The sequence below is a fragment of the Taeniopygia guttata genome, chromosome 12 (assembly GCF_048771995.1).
Source record: "Taeniopygia guttata chromosome 12, bTaeGut7.mat, whole genome shotgun sequence".
Classification (NCBI taxonomy): Eukaryota; Metazoa; Chordata; class Aves; order Passeriformes; family Estrildidae; genus Taeniopygia; species Taeniopygia guttata.
Genome location: NC_133037.1, coordinates 557,911 through 576,088, shown reverse-complemented (window position 1 = coordinate 576,088; position 18,178 = coordinate 557,911). Strand labels below are relative to the sequence as shown.

General features: G+C 55.0%; 1 protein-coding gene across 3 annotated transcripts in view; it reads right to left on the bottom strand.

Annotated features, from left to right (window-relative positions):
- Positions 1-1,489: 1,489 nt before the first annotated feature.
- The window catches only part of SRGAP3 (SLIT-ROBO Rho GTPase activating protein 3), a 70,986-nt gene continuing 54,297 nt past the window's right edge, over positions 1,490-18,178 (bottom strand). The window contains exons 12-22 of one of the 3 annotated variants that reach the window (XM_030283462.4): positions 17,936-18,038; positions 15,929-15,989; positions 15,463-15,540; positions 14,315-14,449; positions 11,972-12,077; positions 11,542-11,769; positions 10,528-10,607; positions 8,182-8,362; positions 7,514-7,663; positions 6,748-7,075; positions 1,490-5,671 (exon numbers count right to left, since the gene is read on the bottom strand). In XM_030283462.4, coding sequence (XP_030139322.2) covers positions 5,255-5,671; positions 6,748-7,075; positions 7,514-7,663; positions 8,182-8,362; positions 10,528-10,607; positions 11,542-11,769; positions 11,972-12,077; positions 14,315-14,449; positions 15,463-15,540; positions 15,929-15,989; positions 17,936-18,038 — 1,867 coding nt within the window. In that variant the 3' untranslated portion in view covers positions 1,490-5,254. Of the gene's footprint in view, positions 5,672-6,747; positions 7,076-7,513; positions 7,664-8,181; positions 8,363-10,527; positions 10,608-11,541; positions 11,770-11,971; positions 12,078-14,314; positions 14,450-15,462; positions 15,541-15,928; positions 15,990-16,623; positions 16,655-17,935; positions 18,039-18,178 lie in introns of those variants that run through there. The other 2 variants (XM_030283463.4, XR_012057869.1) reach the window with 2 other exon arrangements.

The window sequence follows — 18,178 nt, the reverse complement described above, 5'->3', positions numbered from 1 at the left end:
TCCTCATCCCTCCTCCCTCATCCCGGGACGGGAGGAGCCTGGTCCCCGTTCGGGCTGGGCGAGGTCCGTGACACCGCGCTGGGCTCTGCAGCATCCCCCAGCATCCCCCAGCATCCCGCAGCATCCGCAGCACCCCGCAGCATCCCCCCGCAGCATCCCGCAGCATCCCCCCGCAGCATCCCGCAGCATCCCGCAGCATCCCGCAGCATCCCCCCGCAGCATCCCGCAGCACCCCGCAGCATCCCCGCGGTGGCAGCACGCCGCCGAGCCGCAGCTCCCAGCTCCGGGCACCAGGGAGTGTCCCCACACACTCAGCAGTGCAAAGGGATTCCGAACTTCAAAGGAAACCAACGCACTGCAAACCGGCACTCCGCAAAGGTCATTTAAATGCAAATGCTGCATTCGGCCCGCAGAAATTAATAATTACATCCCATTTATTGTTCACACTTAGAGTTAATGATTATTACACCTCACCCGAGTAACTGGACCCTGTGGAGAGAATCAGGTTTTAATTTCAGTTCAGGCAGTCAGTGGCAGCCCGCGCAGCGCTTTTGCCTGGAGGGAAGGGAGAAAGGAAACTGAAAAGGAAAAAGGGAAAAAGGGAAAAAAAAGGGGGGAAATGGCAAAAAAAGATAAAAAGAGGAAAAAAGGGGGAAAAGGGGGAGAAACGGAGCTGTGTCCGGTTCCCCCGCCCCGCTCGGCCCGGCCGGGCGCGGGGCGCTGCTGCCCCCTGCTGGCGGCGGGCGGGCACGGCGGGGACACGGCGGGACGAGCGGGGCGCACCTGGGGCACACCTGGGGCACACCTGGCACACCTGGGGCACACCTGGGGTACACCTGGAATACCTGGCACACACCTGGCACACCTGGGGCATACCTGGGGCACACCTGGCACACCTGGGGCACATCTGGGGCACACCTGGGGCACCTGGGCACACCTGGGGCACACCTGGGGCACACCTGGCATACCTGGGGCACACCTGGGGCACACCTGGTACACCTGGGGTACACCTGGGGCACACCTGGCATACCTGGGGTACAGCTGGGACACACCTGGCACACACCTGGGGCACACCTTGCACGCCTGGCGCAGACCCCGCAGAGGCCTCACAATTGTCGCACACGGCTGGCTCCCTCCAGGGCCTGACCAAACCCCGCTCCCCCACACCGCCCGCTGCCCAGGGACCTGCTGGAGCCACCCCCGGGCCTCCCCCCAGGACGCTCCCGCGGTGGGTCCCAGGCCGTGTCAGAACCGGACCTGCTGCTGCCAGCTGCTCTCGGCGTGGAGGAGAGGGTGGTAGGTGGTGGGTGGTGGGTGGTGACCGGAGCCCCCCCTGCATTCACCTCCCCTGAGGCTGAGCTCATTAACCGTATTTAAGGAGAGGTAATTAAGGACGGGGTCCTTCAAGCAGGTCGATGCTGTGGGGTGCAGGAGGGTGGGGAGGAAGAACAGGCAAGAGGCAGAAAATGTTCTGAAACCACAGACAACGTTTTTGAGAAAAGTTAAGCAATTTATTCAACAGGATGAGTCCACACCCAACCAGTGGCTTCATCTACATGGCATCACCAGCACACACGAGGACCCACTCAGACACTCTAGCTGACGGCATCTCACCATACGTTACAGAGACAACACCAGAGGAGGAAGAGGAGGAGGAGGATGGCCGGTACGGTGGGCAGCAGCCGGCGGCTTCCCACGGCCTCCGGGCACAACCAACCCCGTCCCCACCAGACCTCGCAGCCCAGCCACGCAAAGCAAATCAGACTCGGGACATCTACTGCCGCCCCGCGAGAACCACAACACTGCTAGGCAAATAACATACCTGGGATACAGAAACCACCTACCAGGGACTTCAGCCAAGGGAACAGAGCGCAGCCCTGGCCGCCCCAGCTCCGCGCTCAGGCGCTGAGGCTCTGCCCAGGGCAGGGTGGGGTGCCAGCACGCTCCCTCAGCCCCACGGCAGGGCCACGGCCGGGATGGATGGCAGGGTCACAGTGTCACCGTGCTCCTCTCAGCACCATGGCTGGGATGGATGGCAGGGCCACGGTGTCACCGTGCTCCTCTCAGCACCATGGCAAGGCCGTGGCCATGGCTGGGATGGACGGGAGAGGACCACAATGACACCGTGCTCCCCTCAGCCCCGTGGCCATGGCCAGGACGGGTGGGCTGGCATGGGAGCCAAGCCCAGAGCAACCCTCGCTCTGCACAGCAGAGACACGGCTGCCCTGAGCTGCCCTGCGCTGCCCTGAGCCGCCCTCCGCAGCCACAGCCCGGGGCAGAGCTCACCCACCCACCCACCCACCCTGGCTGGCAGCAGCTCGGCCGTGGGCTGCCACAGTGAATTTCTGTGAACTCTGAGGCCCACACGCCGTCCATGCCCTCAGGCGGGTACCGAGGATCGGAGTCACTCACAAACCATGAGCGAGTTCCAGTTATGATGCTCCTACAACAAATGTGGTTCAATTTTGTGCCAAGTTCGCTTACAGAAAAATACATTTCTTCCCTTAAATTTACAGTAGTTAAAACTACACTTGGAATACCATATTACAAAGGGGGAGTTTATTCTCCAACAAAAAGTCTTGGTTCCCTTTTCATTAAACAGAAAAATGGAAGGATTTTAAAAGCAATCACCCCCAGCACAACACAACTGCCCAGACGAACCCATGTGTGCACAGCCCCCAGGCCTGAACTCCAACTGTTTGTTTTGGTGCTCAAAAAGGCACTTAAAGATAAGAAAACAATTGTATTAAAAACCCACAACAAAACAAAACGAAGAAAAATGAAAGGCAATAATTTAATAGAAAGACACTGGGATTTGTACCATATGGTCAAAAGTGAGAGAGGAAATAAAACCCCTAATGAAGATGAGTTTGCTCTCAAGTCATCTCAGAAAGCATACAAAAACCAGAAAACTGGCAAAAGTGAATGTTCTCCAGGAACTAAATGGAAACAAAAGTAATAATTACTGGCAATGGACACACAGCACTCGTGCCAAATGGGTCCTTCCCCCCAGCACAGGTCCCTGACCAGCCCGGCCCGGTGACCATCTGCAGCCGCCGGGCCGGGCAGGGCCAGGGGCTGTGCCGGGAGCGGAGATGATGGAGAAATAAACACCAACGTGAACCAAACGCCAAGGACGGTCACAGACAAGCACACACACCGTCTGCCCTGCCAGGCTGGCAGGGAGGGACACGGGCAGAGCTGCTCCCCACGGGCTCTGCGAGGGGCGCCGGCGGCTTCGCTTCCCTTCGGGATTACTATTATTATTACTGGGTTTATTTTTACATTGAGCTACCTACTAAGTGCAAAGATTTGTTGAGTGGCATTGGCTTTATCTAATTGTAGCCTATTTTTGTACAGTTTACAGGTTAACAGTTACTTTCGAGCAGTTAAGCAAGTACAGCAATATTTACAGGGCTGGCAGAGCGGGGCGAGAGGGGACACGAGCGAGGGGCACGGGACGGGCACCGGCCGCCCCACGGCTGCAGCGGCCTGCAGCGTCAGCTCCGTGCCCGGGCACAGCTGTGGGGTGCAGCTGTGGGGCTGCAGCTGTGGGGGTATGAATGCACAGGTACAGAGGTGCAGGTATGAATGCGCAGGTGCAGAGGTGCAGGTATGAATGCACAGGTACAGAGGTGCAGGTATGAATGCACAGGTACAGAGGTGCAGGTATGAATGCACAGGTGCAGAGGTGCAGGTATGAATGCACAGGCGCACCTGGGAGCGCCCCAGCCGAGCACAGGAGCCACGGCAGGACTGACAGGTTCTGCCACCCTGCCCAGTGCCTCTGCTGCCTTCTGCCATCAGGCTGCTCCTGCTGCAGCAGTGCTGGGGCGATGAGGAAGATGAAGGGGGGACAAAGCAAAGCCCCGGGCAGGGTAAGTGGCCGCTGGGTGAGTCAGGAGGGCTTTGCAGGCGTCTTCACCCAGGCCCAGAGCAGCAGGATCAGAGATGGCAGGGAGGAAGGATGAGGAGACATTAGCAGGTGACCATGGGGAAGTGCCAAATCAAACCATGGGGCATTGCATGGAAATCTGTACAAGGAAAAGCTGCAGGAGAAGCACGGAGCATCTCGGATTCAGTGCTTACAGAGGAGTCTGGATTATCACACAGGACCATGCAATCCCCAGCCTTCTGCATATTTTTTTCTCTAGGTAAAACAAAATGTAGATTCCTTTGCATAAACTCAAACTGTTGTATTATATGGTACAGTACAGAAAGTGCAAAGTATCACCCATCAGATCAGTTTTGCATCTGATGCGGTCAAACACGGCTCATGCTTCTCATGCAGGACAACCACTGTGACCTGAGACCCCTCCTCACTGCTCAGGCCTGACTCTCAAGAGACCATAGGTTGGGTTTTGATTAAAAAAAAAAGGAAAAAGCATGTGGGGAAAGGGAGATGAAGAATCTCCAAACTCTGTAAGTTACTCCATGCTTTACCACAGGTTTGGTCACCAGTCCTTGCTCACTCTGAGAAGTTGCAGAGAAGCAGCGTTCCACAGTCCCAGTGCAGCGTCCTCCTCCTGCACGAGGGTGATGGCACACACCTCACTCTGTCCCACTCATGACACTCACTTCACTCCATTCCCATCCATGGCACACACCTCGCTTCGTCCCTGCTGCCAGGGCACCACGGGCACATGAAGAGACATCTCAGGGTTCAGGATTGGAAAGACTCCAGCTGGCCGGTCAGACACAGTCATGTGTGGATTTCCAGCTCTTCTCCAAAGCCCAGCAGTGAACAGACCCCACTGAATTCCCACCCCTTTTCTTTTTTCAATGCCAAGAGGTACAGAAAATAAATTCCAGGATGGCCTTGTATTGCTTGACGCATAGCTGCTGCAGCGTGAGCTTCCAGGTGCACACAGACAGCCTTGGAAACCCAGACCAACCCACTGTCTCAAGAGAGGACATTTCAGAGCCAGTTTCTGAGGTAAATCTACTGTTTTAAAAAGTCACTGAATTCTGTACACTTTGTTTTTAATATATACTTCTACACCGAGTGCGTTCTCCAGTGCCAACACGTAGACCTGCCGTCTCCTCCTGCTGTAGGACTGCAAGCTCGGGAAGTGTTTCTGCATGGATGGGGTGTGTGCACACCTATGTACATACACACGCACGTACGTACAGCCCAGGCCCCACTCGTGTTTCCTTCACAGAGGCTCCCACGGGGGCTCTGACCCCTGCCCACCCAGCGGGGCTGTGCCGTGCCCGCCCGCTCCCGGCGCCGCTCTCCGGCCGCAGCCCCGGCCTACATGGTGCCCGACTTGTCTGCCGAGCTGCTGGGGAACAGCTTCTCGGTGGGGGTGACGGCGGGGCTGCCCACGCCCGAGCTGCTGCTGCTGCTGGAGCGGTGCTGCACCACCGGCCGCACCGGCCGCATGGGCGGCGGCCGCAGCTGCGCCCCGGCCAGCCGGGCCGACAGCGCCGGCTTGAAGGTGGTCATCATCTCGGCCGTGGAGCTGCTGCTGCGCCGCATGGCCGCCTCGGGGTCCCGGATCAGGATGGTGTGCAGCGGGCTGGCCGGCTCCGAGTTGGCGGCGCCCAGCGGCGGGTTCTTCATGGGCTCCAGCGTGTCCAGGACCACGTCGGGCGCCTGCTTGGCCGTGTTCTGCCTCTCCAGCTCCCGCAGCTCGTTCAGCGCTGTGCTCATCGTCTTCTCGATGTCCTGCAATGCCAAAGCAACGTCAGCGCTGCGCCACGGCACCGCCTGCCCTCCTGCGCTCCACCCCGCATCCTGGCACGCCTGTCTGCAGAGGGGGGCTCTGATCTCAGAGCTCCCAAGGAAAACGGGAGCTTTGGCAGAGGGTGTGAAGCCCAAACTGGCCGCACAAAGGTGCCCTGTGCTCCCCAGGTCAGCAGGAGCTTGGTCACCAGCTCCACAGGGCACGACTCCAGAGCACCAGGAGCGGTGGGCAAACACCAGCCTGCCCACACAGCTCCCCACAGCACTGAGGCTGGTTTTTCCTCACAGAAGAGGCCCTGCAGTCTCCGTTGGATGCATGGGGCCTCTGCTGCCCCTGTGCCCGCAGGACAATGGCATGTGGCAGGGACACACACGGATGTTTACAGAGCCAGTGGCACAACAGCAGCTCGCCATGGATACACGAGAGGCAGCAACAAGGCCTGAGGCAGCCGGGGAGAGACTGGCTCCAGCCCTCACTGCCCACCCACCTCCAGGCTCCACAGGGATCCCCAGAAGGTGAACCCAGTTCAACCAGAAGTGCCCATGCACAGGGAACTAGCTACTGCCTATGGCTGCAGTGCTGGGGTCTCCTGTACAAATGGAGAGGCCCCAGTTGGCCTTTGCCTAAATCCACCTTAACTTAATCAAGCAAGACCATTGGAGAAGCAATTTAAGGCACCAGAGTAAATTGTTTGAAAAGTCACTCTAGTTAATGCTGTCCTGGTGTAGACAAGTCCTTAATTTTATAATGCCTACAAAATGCTCAGTGAGCCTCAGGTAACATTCAAAGGATCAGCTGAAGGGAAGTAACTATCAAGTTAGCTCCAATTCATCCTGTTAAGCTCCTAGGATGATGAGTGAAAATATTCTCCCAGAGAAGCCTCAGGACACCCAAACCCAGCAATGCCACAAACTTCAAGGTGAAAATGATCATCATCTGGGTGAGCACCTTTTCCAAGGACAACCCACCACAGCTGGGTGTGACAGGGGCACTGTAGCCGTGTCTGAGGTGAAGGGGCTCCAGGCACTCCCTCTTGGTCCCCTTCCAGCCCTCTCACCTCAGCAAGAGCTTCTGCTTCCAGGGATTTCTGATCCCCGAGGCTGCTGTGCCGGGTGGACCCGCAGGTGGATCTCAGCGGGTGGCTGTCCGCCAGGCCCTTCCTGTCTGGGAAGTTGATGCTGCCCGCGCTGCCGAACGTCGCCATCCTGCGCTTCTCGGGACTCTCGATCCTGCCCCTGTTGAGGGGGATCTTGTGGGGGCTGCTGGGGCAGGCTGCTGCTCGAGGCGGGGTGTCCATGCCAGGCCCCATCCCGCGGGGCGGGCTGTGGGTGTCTCCCCCGCTGCGGCGCCGGGGGATGGCCGCGCCATCAGACCTCAATCTCACCCTGCAAAGAACCAGCACGGCACCAGGTCAGCGTCTGCCAGCCCCGCCGCGGCTGGCCACGCACTGCAAGGCAACTGCTCAGCCTGAGCTCAGCTCAGACCAAATTCCAGCCTTCCAGCTGCAGAAGACTCGGGCGAGAAGACAAATATTTCAACCAGTACCAAGAAAGGGACAGCATCAAATCATAAGAGTAGCTTGGGTTGGAAGGGACCTCAAAGGTCATCTTGTTTCAACCCCCTGGGCAGGGACACCTTCCACTATCCCAGGTTGCTCAGGGCCCCTGTATCCTCTGTAAATGTTAAATCCCCATCAGCAGTGCACATGAAATCCCCTCCAAGCTCCTATTACCCTGCAGTGCTTGCTAGAGCTTTCCCTCCCATCGTGCCCTACCCCACACACCGACTGCCCACACCTCCATGGCCACAGGAATGTGAGTTACCTGCCCATCATTCCCCCAAAGCCATAGTCCATGATGTGGTCAGTCGGTGACTGGATGTCGTTCTTGGAGGAGGCTTTATCGTCCAGCAGCGGCCCGCTGCTCGCCTCGCTGTCCGCCTTCTGGCTCAGGCTGTCGGAGAACGCATCGTCCCTGGGGAGAGCACAGCACAGCAGTGACAGGGCTGTGCCCCGGGGCAGCCACGCCAATCTGAGCATCACCACGTCAGCAGCTCCACACTGCAAACTGGAGCTGCACCACGGCCACCGCTTCACTGGGAACGTGGAAACGGCGCACACCTGCCCTCCCATCCCCGGTAATGTGCACTGGGATGACTCCAGATACAGCACTTGTAAGAGAAGCAGCACTTGCAAAGGGCCCTGGGATCTGCCCACAGGCCAGGTGACAAGGCTGGTGGCAAGCCTAGGTCACACCACGCTGGGGAGTCAGTGAGAGATGGGGTCCAGGTACACTGAGGTACAGTGTTCAGTACTGGTCTTTATCAGCCCAAACGGGAAAGAAACGGAGTCAATGCACAGAGAAGGAGAAGTGAACAGGTGCAGATTTCTCACCAAAGTCACTAAACAAACTGCAAAACTGACTGATTATTTCAGGTGACTGAAGCAGACCTTGCACAAGTACGTGATTTTAACAACCCTCACTTTACTCACATGTCTTGCACCACGATGTACTGGTGGGGAATGAGCCCGTCCACCCCGTTGTGTCTCCCTTCCCACCAGTCCTCCGACGCCCGATGGTACAGCAGGAGCGAGGCCCCTTTCTTGAAGGAGAGCTCCCGTGGGGATCGGCCAATGTAGTCAAACTTGGCTATGGCTTCAATCTGCTCCACCTCTGCACAGGAGAGAGGCACAGGAGAGCAGCTCAGCTCAGGCACACAGGGGAGGCTGAGCCCTGCAGAGCCACCTCACCAGAGCAGCTCACACTGAGCACAAGCCTTCTTGTCTTCAGACTGATCAGCTCTTATTGTTGTCCCAGCCTTTCTGGGACCTCTCTCAGACTCACAAACTACCGACAATTACAAACAGCTACAAAGCAGATGGGGAGCAGCAGGAATCTCCCTCTGTGCACATGGCACCCTCACCCACATTCCCATTTTCTGCCTTTGCTTACAGAAACCCATTATCCTCCAGCCTGAGATTTTGTCAAGCCATGTCAGATGATATGATCAAACCCCACTTACCTTCTCCTCCCTCCCTTATCCTGGAGACAGTTTGGCCTGAATTATTGATGAGCAACTAATGCCCCTTTGGGGATCCCCATGGAAATAATGATACCAGCTCCAGCCAGGCAGCTGCTCTGCACCCCGCCATCTGCAGCACTCTGCCTCACTGTTTCCCCACTTTTCCTAATGTGAGCTCTACCAAGCACCCGTGACTCACAAACTGGGAGCTCAGGGCCTGAAATACAGGAGGGCTGAGGCAGAACTTCACTTTGGAAGGTCACGAGCACACCAGGGTCCTCTAAGCCTCTAGCCCAGGGTGTCACAGCACGAGCTGCTGGAGCAGCCAATGGCACTGAGGAGCCTGTGAAAGAGCCTGGCTCCTATGCAGATCTGTTTCCAGCTGGGGAACACTGAATCCTAAAGAAACCATTGCAACAACTGCAAAGCAGCAACAGTGCCTCCCTCATTTACCAGTGACCCACACTGTGCATTGCTTGTGTGGCTGCCACTCCCCAGCCACCCCTGCCGCTGTTGGAGCATTAGCACACCTGGATTATGTGGGACAGAGGATTATTTCAATCCCCACCTGGAGACTGGCAGACAGAAAATGACAGCAGAACAGGGCAAGCCCCCCCAGTTCCTCTGGATCTGCGCCATTCTCATTAAATGTGGAAACTTGCCCTGCCCCATCACTGACTGTGGGTTCAGCAGCCATCAGTGCATGACCCGACACTCTACTCAGGAACCAAACCCTCGTGGAGGAAGGGACACCAAAGCAGGACATGGAGGATGCTGCATGGGACCCTTGCCCCATTCCAGCCCCACCTGGGACAGACCAGGCACTCAGCAGATTCATGTTCCCCACCTTAGCACTCCCCACACGAGGGCAGAGTGTCTGGGAACACCACAGGAGGATCCACACAGAGTGTTCTGGAGGAGTCAGAGCCAGGAGGGCTCCCACAGCCCTGACACAACGCTGGGCTACCAGCAGGGAGTGTATGCAGGGCAAGGGGGAGAGGGAATATGTAAATCCACAAAATACAGCTGCTCCTCTGCCCTACACTTGGCACCACAATTAATCACTCGGAAAACCCAATCGGAGCCATTAACGTGGCCACCCAAGTGTGAAATTGGCTGCACAGCAGCTCCCCTGCCTCCCTCTGCCAGGCCTGTCAGCTCCTGCCTGGAGCTGCGAGCAGGCCTGGAGCTGCCCAGCCCCGCGTGCCCTTCCCTGTGCCCAGAGCTGCCTGTCCCACCATGCCCTCCCTGTGCCCTCCCTGTGCCCAGAGCTGCCTGGCCCTGCATGCTCTCCCCTGTGCCCAGAGCTGCCTGTCCCACCATGCCCTCCCTGTGCCCTCCCTGTGCCCAGAGCTGCCTGTCCCACCATGCCCTCCCTGTGCCCAGAGCTGCCTGTCCCACCATGCCCTCCCTGTGCCCTCCCTGTGCCCAAAGCTGCCTGTCCCACCATGCCCTCCCTGTGCCCAGAGCTGCCTGGCCCTGCATGCTCTCCCCTGTGCCCAGAGCTGCCTGTCCCACCATGCCCTTCCTCCTCCCCGCAGCCTGGCAGGGCAGACGTGCTCTGCCAAGGCAGGACACAGCCAGGGCAGCAGCTGCGGGAAGCAGAAGGTGCTCAGCTGCACAGCCCTTGCAGCGCCCAGCCCTGCCATGGCTCCCCACCCGTGGAGTGCCAGCGGCGTTTCCCAAACCGCCTGCTGGCAGCTGGAGCTGCGGGCACACGGGGAGCACGGCGCTGCCTCCTGCTGCAGCCAGCCCTGCCCGTGCAGCCTCTGTCTCGCAGTGCCTGCTGCTCTGTGCATGCACAGCCCCTGCTCACCATCGTCACTGGTGTGCGGCTCTGTCCCGTTGTCGTGGTCCACCTCATCGATGGTGCCCGGCTCGCTGTGCGGGCTGTCACTGCAGAGGAACACACCAGGCTGTCACACAGCAAAGGACACTGTTCCCAACACACTCAGCACACCAATGCTGCCCAGGGAGCTGCTGGAGTGCCCATCTCTGGAGGTGTACAAGAAACCACTGGATGTGTCCAGGCAGCAAGGTGGTGCTTGGTCAAAGGCTGGACCCAGTCTTGGAGGTCATTGCCAACCTAACTAATTCTGTGACTTGTGATTCTCTGATTTCAAATCACAGCAGATCCCTGAACTTGCTGAGAACAGCAGACACTGGCACCATGGTCGCCAGGCCCAGAATGTCACATTCTGCTGGCTCTTGTGTCTTTATAGAGTTTGGCAAAACTAACACAAAGTGACCAAGTTAAATGCCCCTCCCATTCCCCAATTTACAGTGAGCTTTAGCTCCTCTGCTGCACCAGGAAGGATGGTGGCAGGTGACTAGTATAAGGCATGGTGAGGTCTCAAAAATGTGTGAGACTTGTAGAAAATCAGCTCCAGTACGTTATTGATCCTGGTTTGTTAAACCTAGACCTGAATGTTGGGTTAGAATTCCAGCACCAAAATGAACTGGAAGGTTTGGGTTAACCTCGGGCCAAGGGATTTCATTCAACCAGCAAACTATGATGGACCCATGGGTCTTTACTCAATATTTCCAGCCTAGGAGGAATTCGGAAAGAATTTACCTAAAATTGTGTTTTGCTGAACAGGCTTCTGTGGATCTGCAGCTCAAAAAATTCTTCATCAGTATTAGTATTTGCCCTGGACAAAGTTTCTTCTGATGTTTTTTACTGAGGTTTAAAATACTGAGTCAGCACAAGAAAATGAACTACCTGGTGAAACTGCCTGTTTTGACTGGTAAGACTAAATCAGATGGTTCAGTGTGTAAGAGCCCCTGGGCCTGATGATGTTTGTGCCCAGGAACCCTGCAGAGAGCTCACCAGTACTCCTCCCCTCCGGTCATGCACTTCTCATAGACAGGCCCCTCCAGCTCTCGGTGGCTGGGGAAGATGCCCTCGTGGTGAATGATGATGGTTTTGATGACCTCATTGACGTGGGCCTGGCAGGACACCGGATCCTGCCCGTCAGGAATGTGCATCAGCGTGGGCCCGAAGCAGATGGCCAGGTTGTAGGGATCCATCATGTTCTCATCGCTGTACTGGGACAAGCTGCAAGCACACGAGTGAGGAGCGGCCGTGCCGCGCTCCCGCTCCCACCGGAGCCCACCGCCCCAGGACACACCACCACCGAGCTGTCCTAGCACAGCCAGGCCGGGGGGAACCCGGGCACGGCTCCCTTGGCAACACCAAGGGACTCATGCAGCAAAGGGGACAGCAAGGGGAACTTGGTGAAGCAGGAAAACAGACTCACTGGTTAAGGAAAGCAAAGAGGTATCTCATGACCACGATGACAGCCCGAGGCAGAGTGACGATGATCTGCTGGATCTGGTGCACCCTCTCTGCAGGGTTCTCAGTTTCTGGAACACAGGGATAGAAAGCACCCTTAAAAACCTTTTCAGGACCAAACAGCTCAGCACCAGGGGGACTTGTTCCAAATCTAGTGGCCCAGTAAGTGAGGAAAACAAAAGCCTGTCTCCAGAGGTCATCTGTCAATCTGGCACTAAGGTGCAGGAAAAGAATGGGGGACTGCTCCTCCAGCAGAGAATTTGTATGTTCACAATGTTCACATGCAGTACGAACAGCAAATAAAGACATTTCCCTGGGCTTATTTTTAAAATAAATGTTTATGCATTATTCATTTCATTCCTCAACAACTCATCTGTTCCTCAAAAGCCTGAGTCAATGTGGCACTGAAAACAGAGCACTGCTTGATTTTCTAGGGCAGATTTTTAAATGAGGTTTTTATTCAGGTTACCCTTCTGGGTTATGCACTGGATCCTTCTGAGCCCTTCCGTTCCCGTCTCCTGCTGCTCAGAACAGGAATTGGAAGCTCCTAGGAAACCAGTTATCCAAACCAGTGCCGAGTCAGTGCTTTCAGAGTCGCTGCTCTCCACTCCAGAGGGGTGCAGAGCCCGGAGCTGCCAGCAGACACCAGCTCCAGGCCAAGGGAAGGGGTGCCTCGGGGCTGTCCTGCCCTAAGCTACCCCTGCATCCTCTAGAGAGTTAATCCTGTGGCTGCTGTTTCACAGGAAGCAGAGGACAAGCACCAGAGCTTTTCTAGAGCAGGCGCATCACACAGAGGCACTTGTTCTGGGTCAAACTATGCCATTTGCTAATCACAATAAAGTTCACTGACAACATGTGGCTAGGCTGCCATTTCATCAAAATTCTGAGTAAAATCTGGCCTCAATACCAAGATGGAAAGCTTTGTAGTATTTCACATGGGGAATTTTTCCATTTGATTTATCCCATTATTGCCTGCTGGGCTCTCTAATTCTTCAGTTTGGTTTTACAAAAGAGCATATTCCTTAAAAAAACCCCAACTAAATACAAACTGGATAAACCCGTACATCAATAGATATCTGTTCTGACACACAGAGGAACAAACTCTCAAAACACTTGCCTTTCTCCTGGAGCAAAATGTTTCAATGAGCACATGGAATTAACAGGGTAGCAATGGCCACTGCACACACCAGGACAGCCAAGAGTAAAAGGAAAAGCTCTTCACCCTGCTCAGGCTGGGACACCAAGTGTGCAGCCTGTGTTTGTGTGCCACAGACAGCTGCACTTCAGGGCAGATTTTTAACAGGAACAAGGGACTTTATTTTAAAGCTATCCTTAATCAAAAGGTTGCAAGAGCAGCAGGAAGAGAAAGATGGGGAAAAGGAAGATTCTTTATTTTTCCCATTTTAACAAGAAAGATAAGAAAATAGCACCCAGAAAATTAACAGATTATGTTTGCAAAAAAATTCCCAAAAGCTTAATAAATTGTGCATGTTTGCATTAGTTAGGGATGGTCAAACACAAGCCTACCTGCAAGCACACAGGCAGCCACGTCACCAAGCACATTCTGGCACCAGAGGGGACCCATCCCCTTCTCCCAGACTGTGCCCTCAGGCTTCCAGCTCTGCAGCCCCTGTGGAGGGCAGCCAGAGAAAGCACAAGCCAAACTGCAATTCCCTGTCCAGGCATGGAACTGGTGCAGAACCACCTTCCTTTGTGTGTCTCACATGAGTGCTGTGCTGCTTTACACATCAAAACTGAATAGCAACAGTGGATGTCCTAAAGCTACCACATAAAACAACTGTTCTTGGGAGATCAGAATGCATTCCTCTGCTCTGGCACAAGCCCATCCCTGTGCCAGGGCCCTCCAGGTGTCACCTGTCTCCCTCAGCATCACCAGAGCCCAGCAGTTATGAACATGCACATTCAGAAGGGGGAAAGCACCACGGGCAGTGAAGCTGAGTGAAAGCCTTGAGCAGACATTCCCCCGTTGGTGCCCCTGGAGCTGAGACACCCCAACCCTGAATGACCCCAACATCTCTCCTGTAACATGAAAGTACCCTGTAGCCAGAATGGGAAGCACTTCCATCACCTCTGAAACTTCAAGGTCATTGTGCCTCCTTTGCTCCCCCCAGAGAAGAAATTTCCCCTCTCCCTCCTGCCAGTGCTGCCAGTGCACACTCCTGACATCCTTTCCTAGCAACCCCACTGCCCACCTGCCACCCTCCTCACAGCAGAAACCCCTGTCTGCAAACTCGGGGGCACCTGCCCCCATCTAGTGCTTCTCTTGAGAGCTGTCACAAGTACTTACTTATAGTAGATATGAAATCTTGAAACCTTTCCTTAGGAAAGAGGGGGTTTTCCAGTCCTCGGAAATACAGCTTCAAGACTCCAGCCACTGAGTTAATGTCTCGCTCGTTCTGATCATCAGCGAGGGGGTCTTCACCTGCCCACAGAAAAGGTTTTGTACCCAGCATCACCATCAAGCTGGACTAACACAAAGGGTTTTCCTCTTGTGGAACACCCACATTTCCCAGGGTTCAGAAACCCTCCTTATCTGCAATGGCAATGCTGATTTTTCCTGAAAACTAGTTTTACTGGGGGACTTCAAACCTTTCCTGAGGACAAGGATGATATTGGTTGTTTCTCCTTCATCATTTCCAGCTCAGCACATTCTTTGCATTTACAGCACCAGCCCAGAAAGCTGAGGAGGTCTGAAGGACACTGAGTGAGAGGCTGAGAAGACAGGCTTGGCTGGAGGATACAAGTGCACCTCTGGAATGGACCCAATGGCTCTGGATAGCTTTGTACTGACTTAAATCTGTGGAAGGCTTTCAGTGCCCTCGAGATTTGGATACTAATTAATCTTAAACTGGATGTGCAAATCCTCCAGCCTTTGACAATCCTAACACTGCCTTATCCATTGGCCCATCCACCTTCATCCTGATCTTCCAATGCTGCTCAAGGAGTAAGGGTCACTGTTCCCAGCAGGACTGTCCCTGTCCCAGCTCCCCTCCACTCAGGACAGCAGGACTGCTTTCCCTTTCTCACTGCCCTGGCATCCTGAGTGTGATTTTCTCAGCAGATTCACTGGCACCTCCACAGCCAGCACTGGCACCAGGTGCAGGGAATGCTGTGCCTCCCTTGGCAAACTGCTGCAGGAAGGATGAACAAGGGTCCCCAGCAAACTCTTTTATGGCTCTTGTGTTTTTAATGACTGTGGAAAAACCTCTGCACATACCCCTGTACTTCTCATACTCCTTCCCTGGGTAACTCTTCACTACTGCCAGACACAACACGGGGAAACCAGAAGGGATAAAACCTGTTCATGTCTCACAGCACAATGGGCTTTAACACAGGTTTTACAGACTGGCTAATGCACCCAACACACGCCACCTCCCACAAGGACCCCTGCTCAGGCAGGGCATCCTGCTGCACCTGCACTCCCCAGCTACACACCTCTCTCAAACGAGTTCTTGATGTCGTTGACCTCCACCTGGGAGCCAGGGACTCTGAAGATGCCCTGTTGCTGGAGGCCTGGAAGAGAATAATGCTTTAGGAGAGATTTCTGGAACTGCTAGGCAATACCTGCAGGTCACAACAGCAGAACCCGGGGCCGATGCACCAGACAGGCTTGGACCAAGCAGGGACAGCCTGCTGCACCTCACTTCTGCTCATATTCCCCAACCAAGGCCCCCAGATCGAGGTGCTGAAAGGGCTCGTGCCCGAGCGAACAATTTAACCTGGGCACGCGCTGGTAAAACCTCCCTGCTGGCCAGGCAGCTGATGCCACTGGAATTCTAAGCTGAGCCCATGAGAACGGAGTGCAGGCACCCCAGGAGTCTCTGCTGGCTCCCACTGCCCACAGTACAATGAAGTACTTTATTCCTTGGCAGGTTCCTGGGGCTGTACTGAGCCAACTCACCATACAGATTGATGTAGCGGATGCAGCTTTCTACAACAAGTGGAATGGCCTGTCCTGAATCCTTCAGGAAAGGAAAGGAAAAGAAAAAAAGTTACTAGTTTGTTGCTAACAAAGCATGGGAAATGTATTAAAGATTTCAAAACCAGAGATTTGAAAATTAATGCTGTGGAGCTTAGTAAGAGGACAGGCAGGAAAGGAGGTGTTACAAACACGGAGCCATCAAAGAGCGCTGAGGATACCGAGTACAGCCAAAAACGCCCGAGAAAGCTGTCACTAAGGTGTGAAACATTGCTGCTCCTTGTCTGGCTCAGACAGGAGACTGCCACGAGGGATCACAGCTATTCCACCCCAAAGGTGGAACGCTGAGCTGAAATAAATCTTGTGCTATACCTGGCTGATGGAATAAGCTGCCTGTAACACAGCTTACCACAATATTTCCACCAAAGGAAAGAGCCACTGTCAGCAGGTGCTAAAAAACCCAACAAACACCACTGGGTATGGAATGGAGTGCCTGAGTCTGAACCAGAGGTGGACTCTGGCTTCTTCCCAGGCCCCTTGTGGCAGAAGCTCAAGGGGACCGTAGGCCGTGTCTGACAGCCCAAGTGTTCACATTTCTCTTTGGGATTCTGGTGGCTTTCCAGCAGAGCATCTCTGGGCAATTCCCTCTGTCTCACAGATGGGTCTCCAGTAAGTACCTGATTCCTCGCTCGTGCATTCCTCCTTCCTCTGAGCACAAAAAAAGCAGCAGAGTGGAAAAAAGAGAACAGATTAAGCAGGGATAAGTTCAGTTAGAGGTAAGCATCTCCTTCGGAGGCCGTGAATGCTCAAATGCAATGGCAGCTTAGCAAGGGCCAACACAGGCCTTTGGGATGTCCACCCTCCCTCCCAAACCCCTTGGGCACGCTGCACCCCAGCCTCAGCGACCTGCGGTGACAGCCTCACGGATTTCCTCCTGTCTGAGCCTGGGGCCCTCCCAAGGAGAGGGACAGACCTCGCCTGGGGCACAGGCAAGGCTCTGAGGGGGCACTGGTGACCAGGGGACACCTGGCAGCTGCCAATGGCCCAGCTGCTGTGAGGCTGTACACCCCAAGGGCAGGCAGCCGTCCCCCAGAGGCTCTCTGCTAGCACAAGACCCTCCTGCTCAGATGGATTTCTACAGCAGGTAATTCCTCCTTCTCAGTGCTGAACAGGCTGGGATTTAATGAGCATTACTTTTTTAAAACCAGTTTAAATCAGGAGTAATCACAAATCCTAACGGGATTACAGGCTTTGCCAGCAGGGCCAGTACTCCCTGTGCTGGTGCTGTGTACAGACACTGCCCTCGGGCTTAGGGCTGAGCTGGAGGCAATAAACCCCAGCCAGATGATGCCTATTAGTCACCTAATCCAGCAGTTTGTCCTTACAGCTTCCCAAAGTGTTTTCACTGAAGCTTTCTCCAGGGCAGGATTACAGCTGGCAGGGGCTGAGCCAGCTGGGCTGGCTGTCACTGATGCATTTCTGTGCAAGGCTGAGGGTCACCTGTCTGCCCTCCAACATGGACACCCCTACAGCAGGATTTCTACCCCAGGCTGACAGCCCTTGAAAGTGGGAAACACTTTCTGGGGTAATTTTATCTTCCTTCTTGGCCACAAGAATGGATGACCACCAAAAAGAGGAAGGGGGGCATGTCTGTTGCTCCTGTGAGGGCTGGGCTGAGCTTGTGTAATCTCTCCTCCCAGGATGGGCAGCAGCAGCAGGACAGTGAGGACACTCAGCCAGGACTGCCTCACAGTGCACACGGCCACCAGCCATGGTGGGCCTGGAGCCCACAGCTGAGGGTCAGGAACACCAGGAACGCACGAGGGGAGCTACGGAGAGAAATCATCACCGAGGCAAAGCCGGGCTGGCCACACCAGCTGGGTGCAGATGGGCCAGAGGGACCCCTGAGGATGGCAAGCAGCCAGGACAGGAAAGCCACCATTCCATTCCCAGCGTTCACAGACACTCCTACTGCAAGCCAGCAAGTACCTTAATGAATGTTTCCATATTGCCGTTAAAGAGTTTATGATTATAGACTGAGAGAGGCCTAGGTCTCCTCATTTTCTGTGGCTTAGGGGGAAGACATGGGGGCCTGGGAGAAAATGGAACAAAATAAATCAACAGAACACCAACATAAATGCAAAGCCAGGGTGAGATCTCACAGGTTATAATTGAGAATAAGAAATCAAACAGAAGAGGCCCTCTGAGGATCTGATGTGCAGCTCCAGCCAC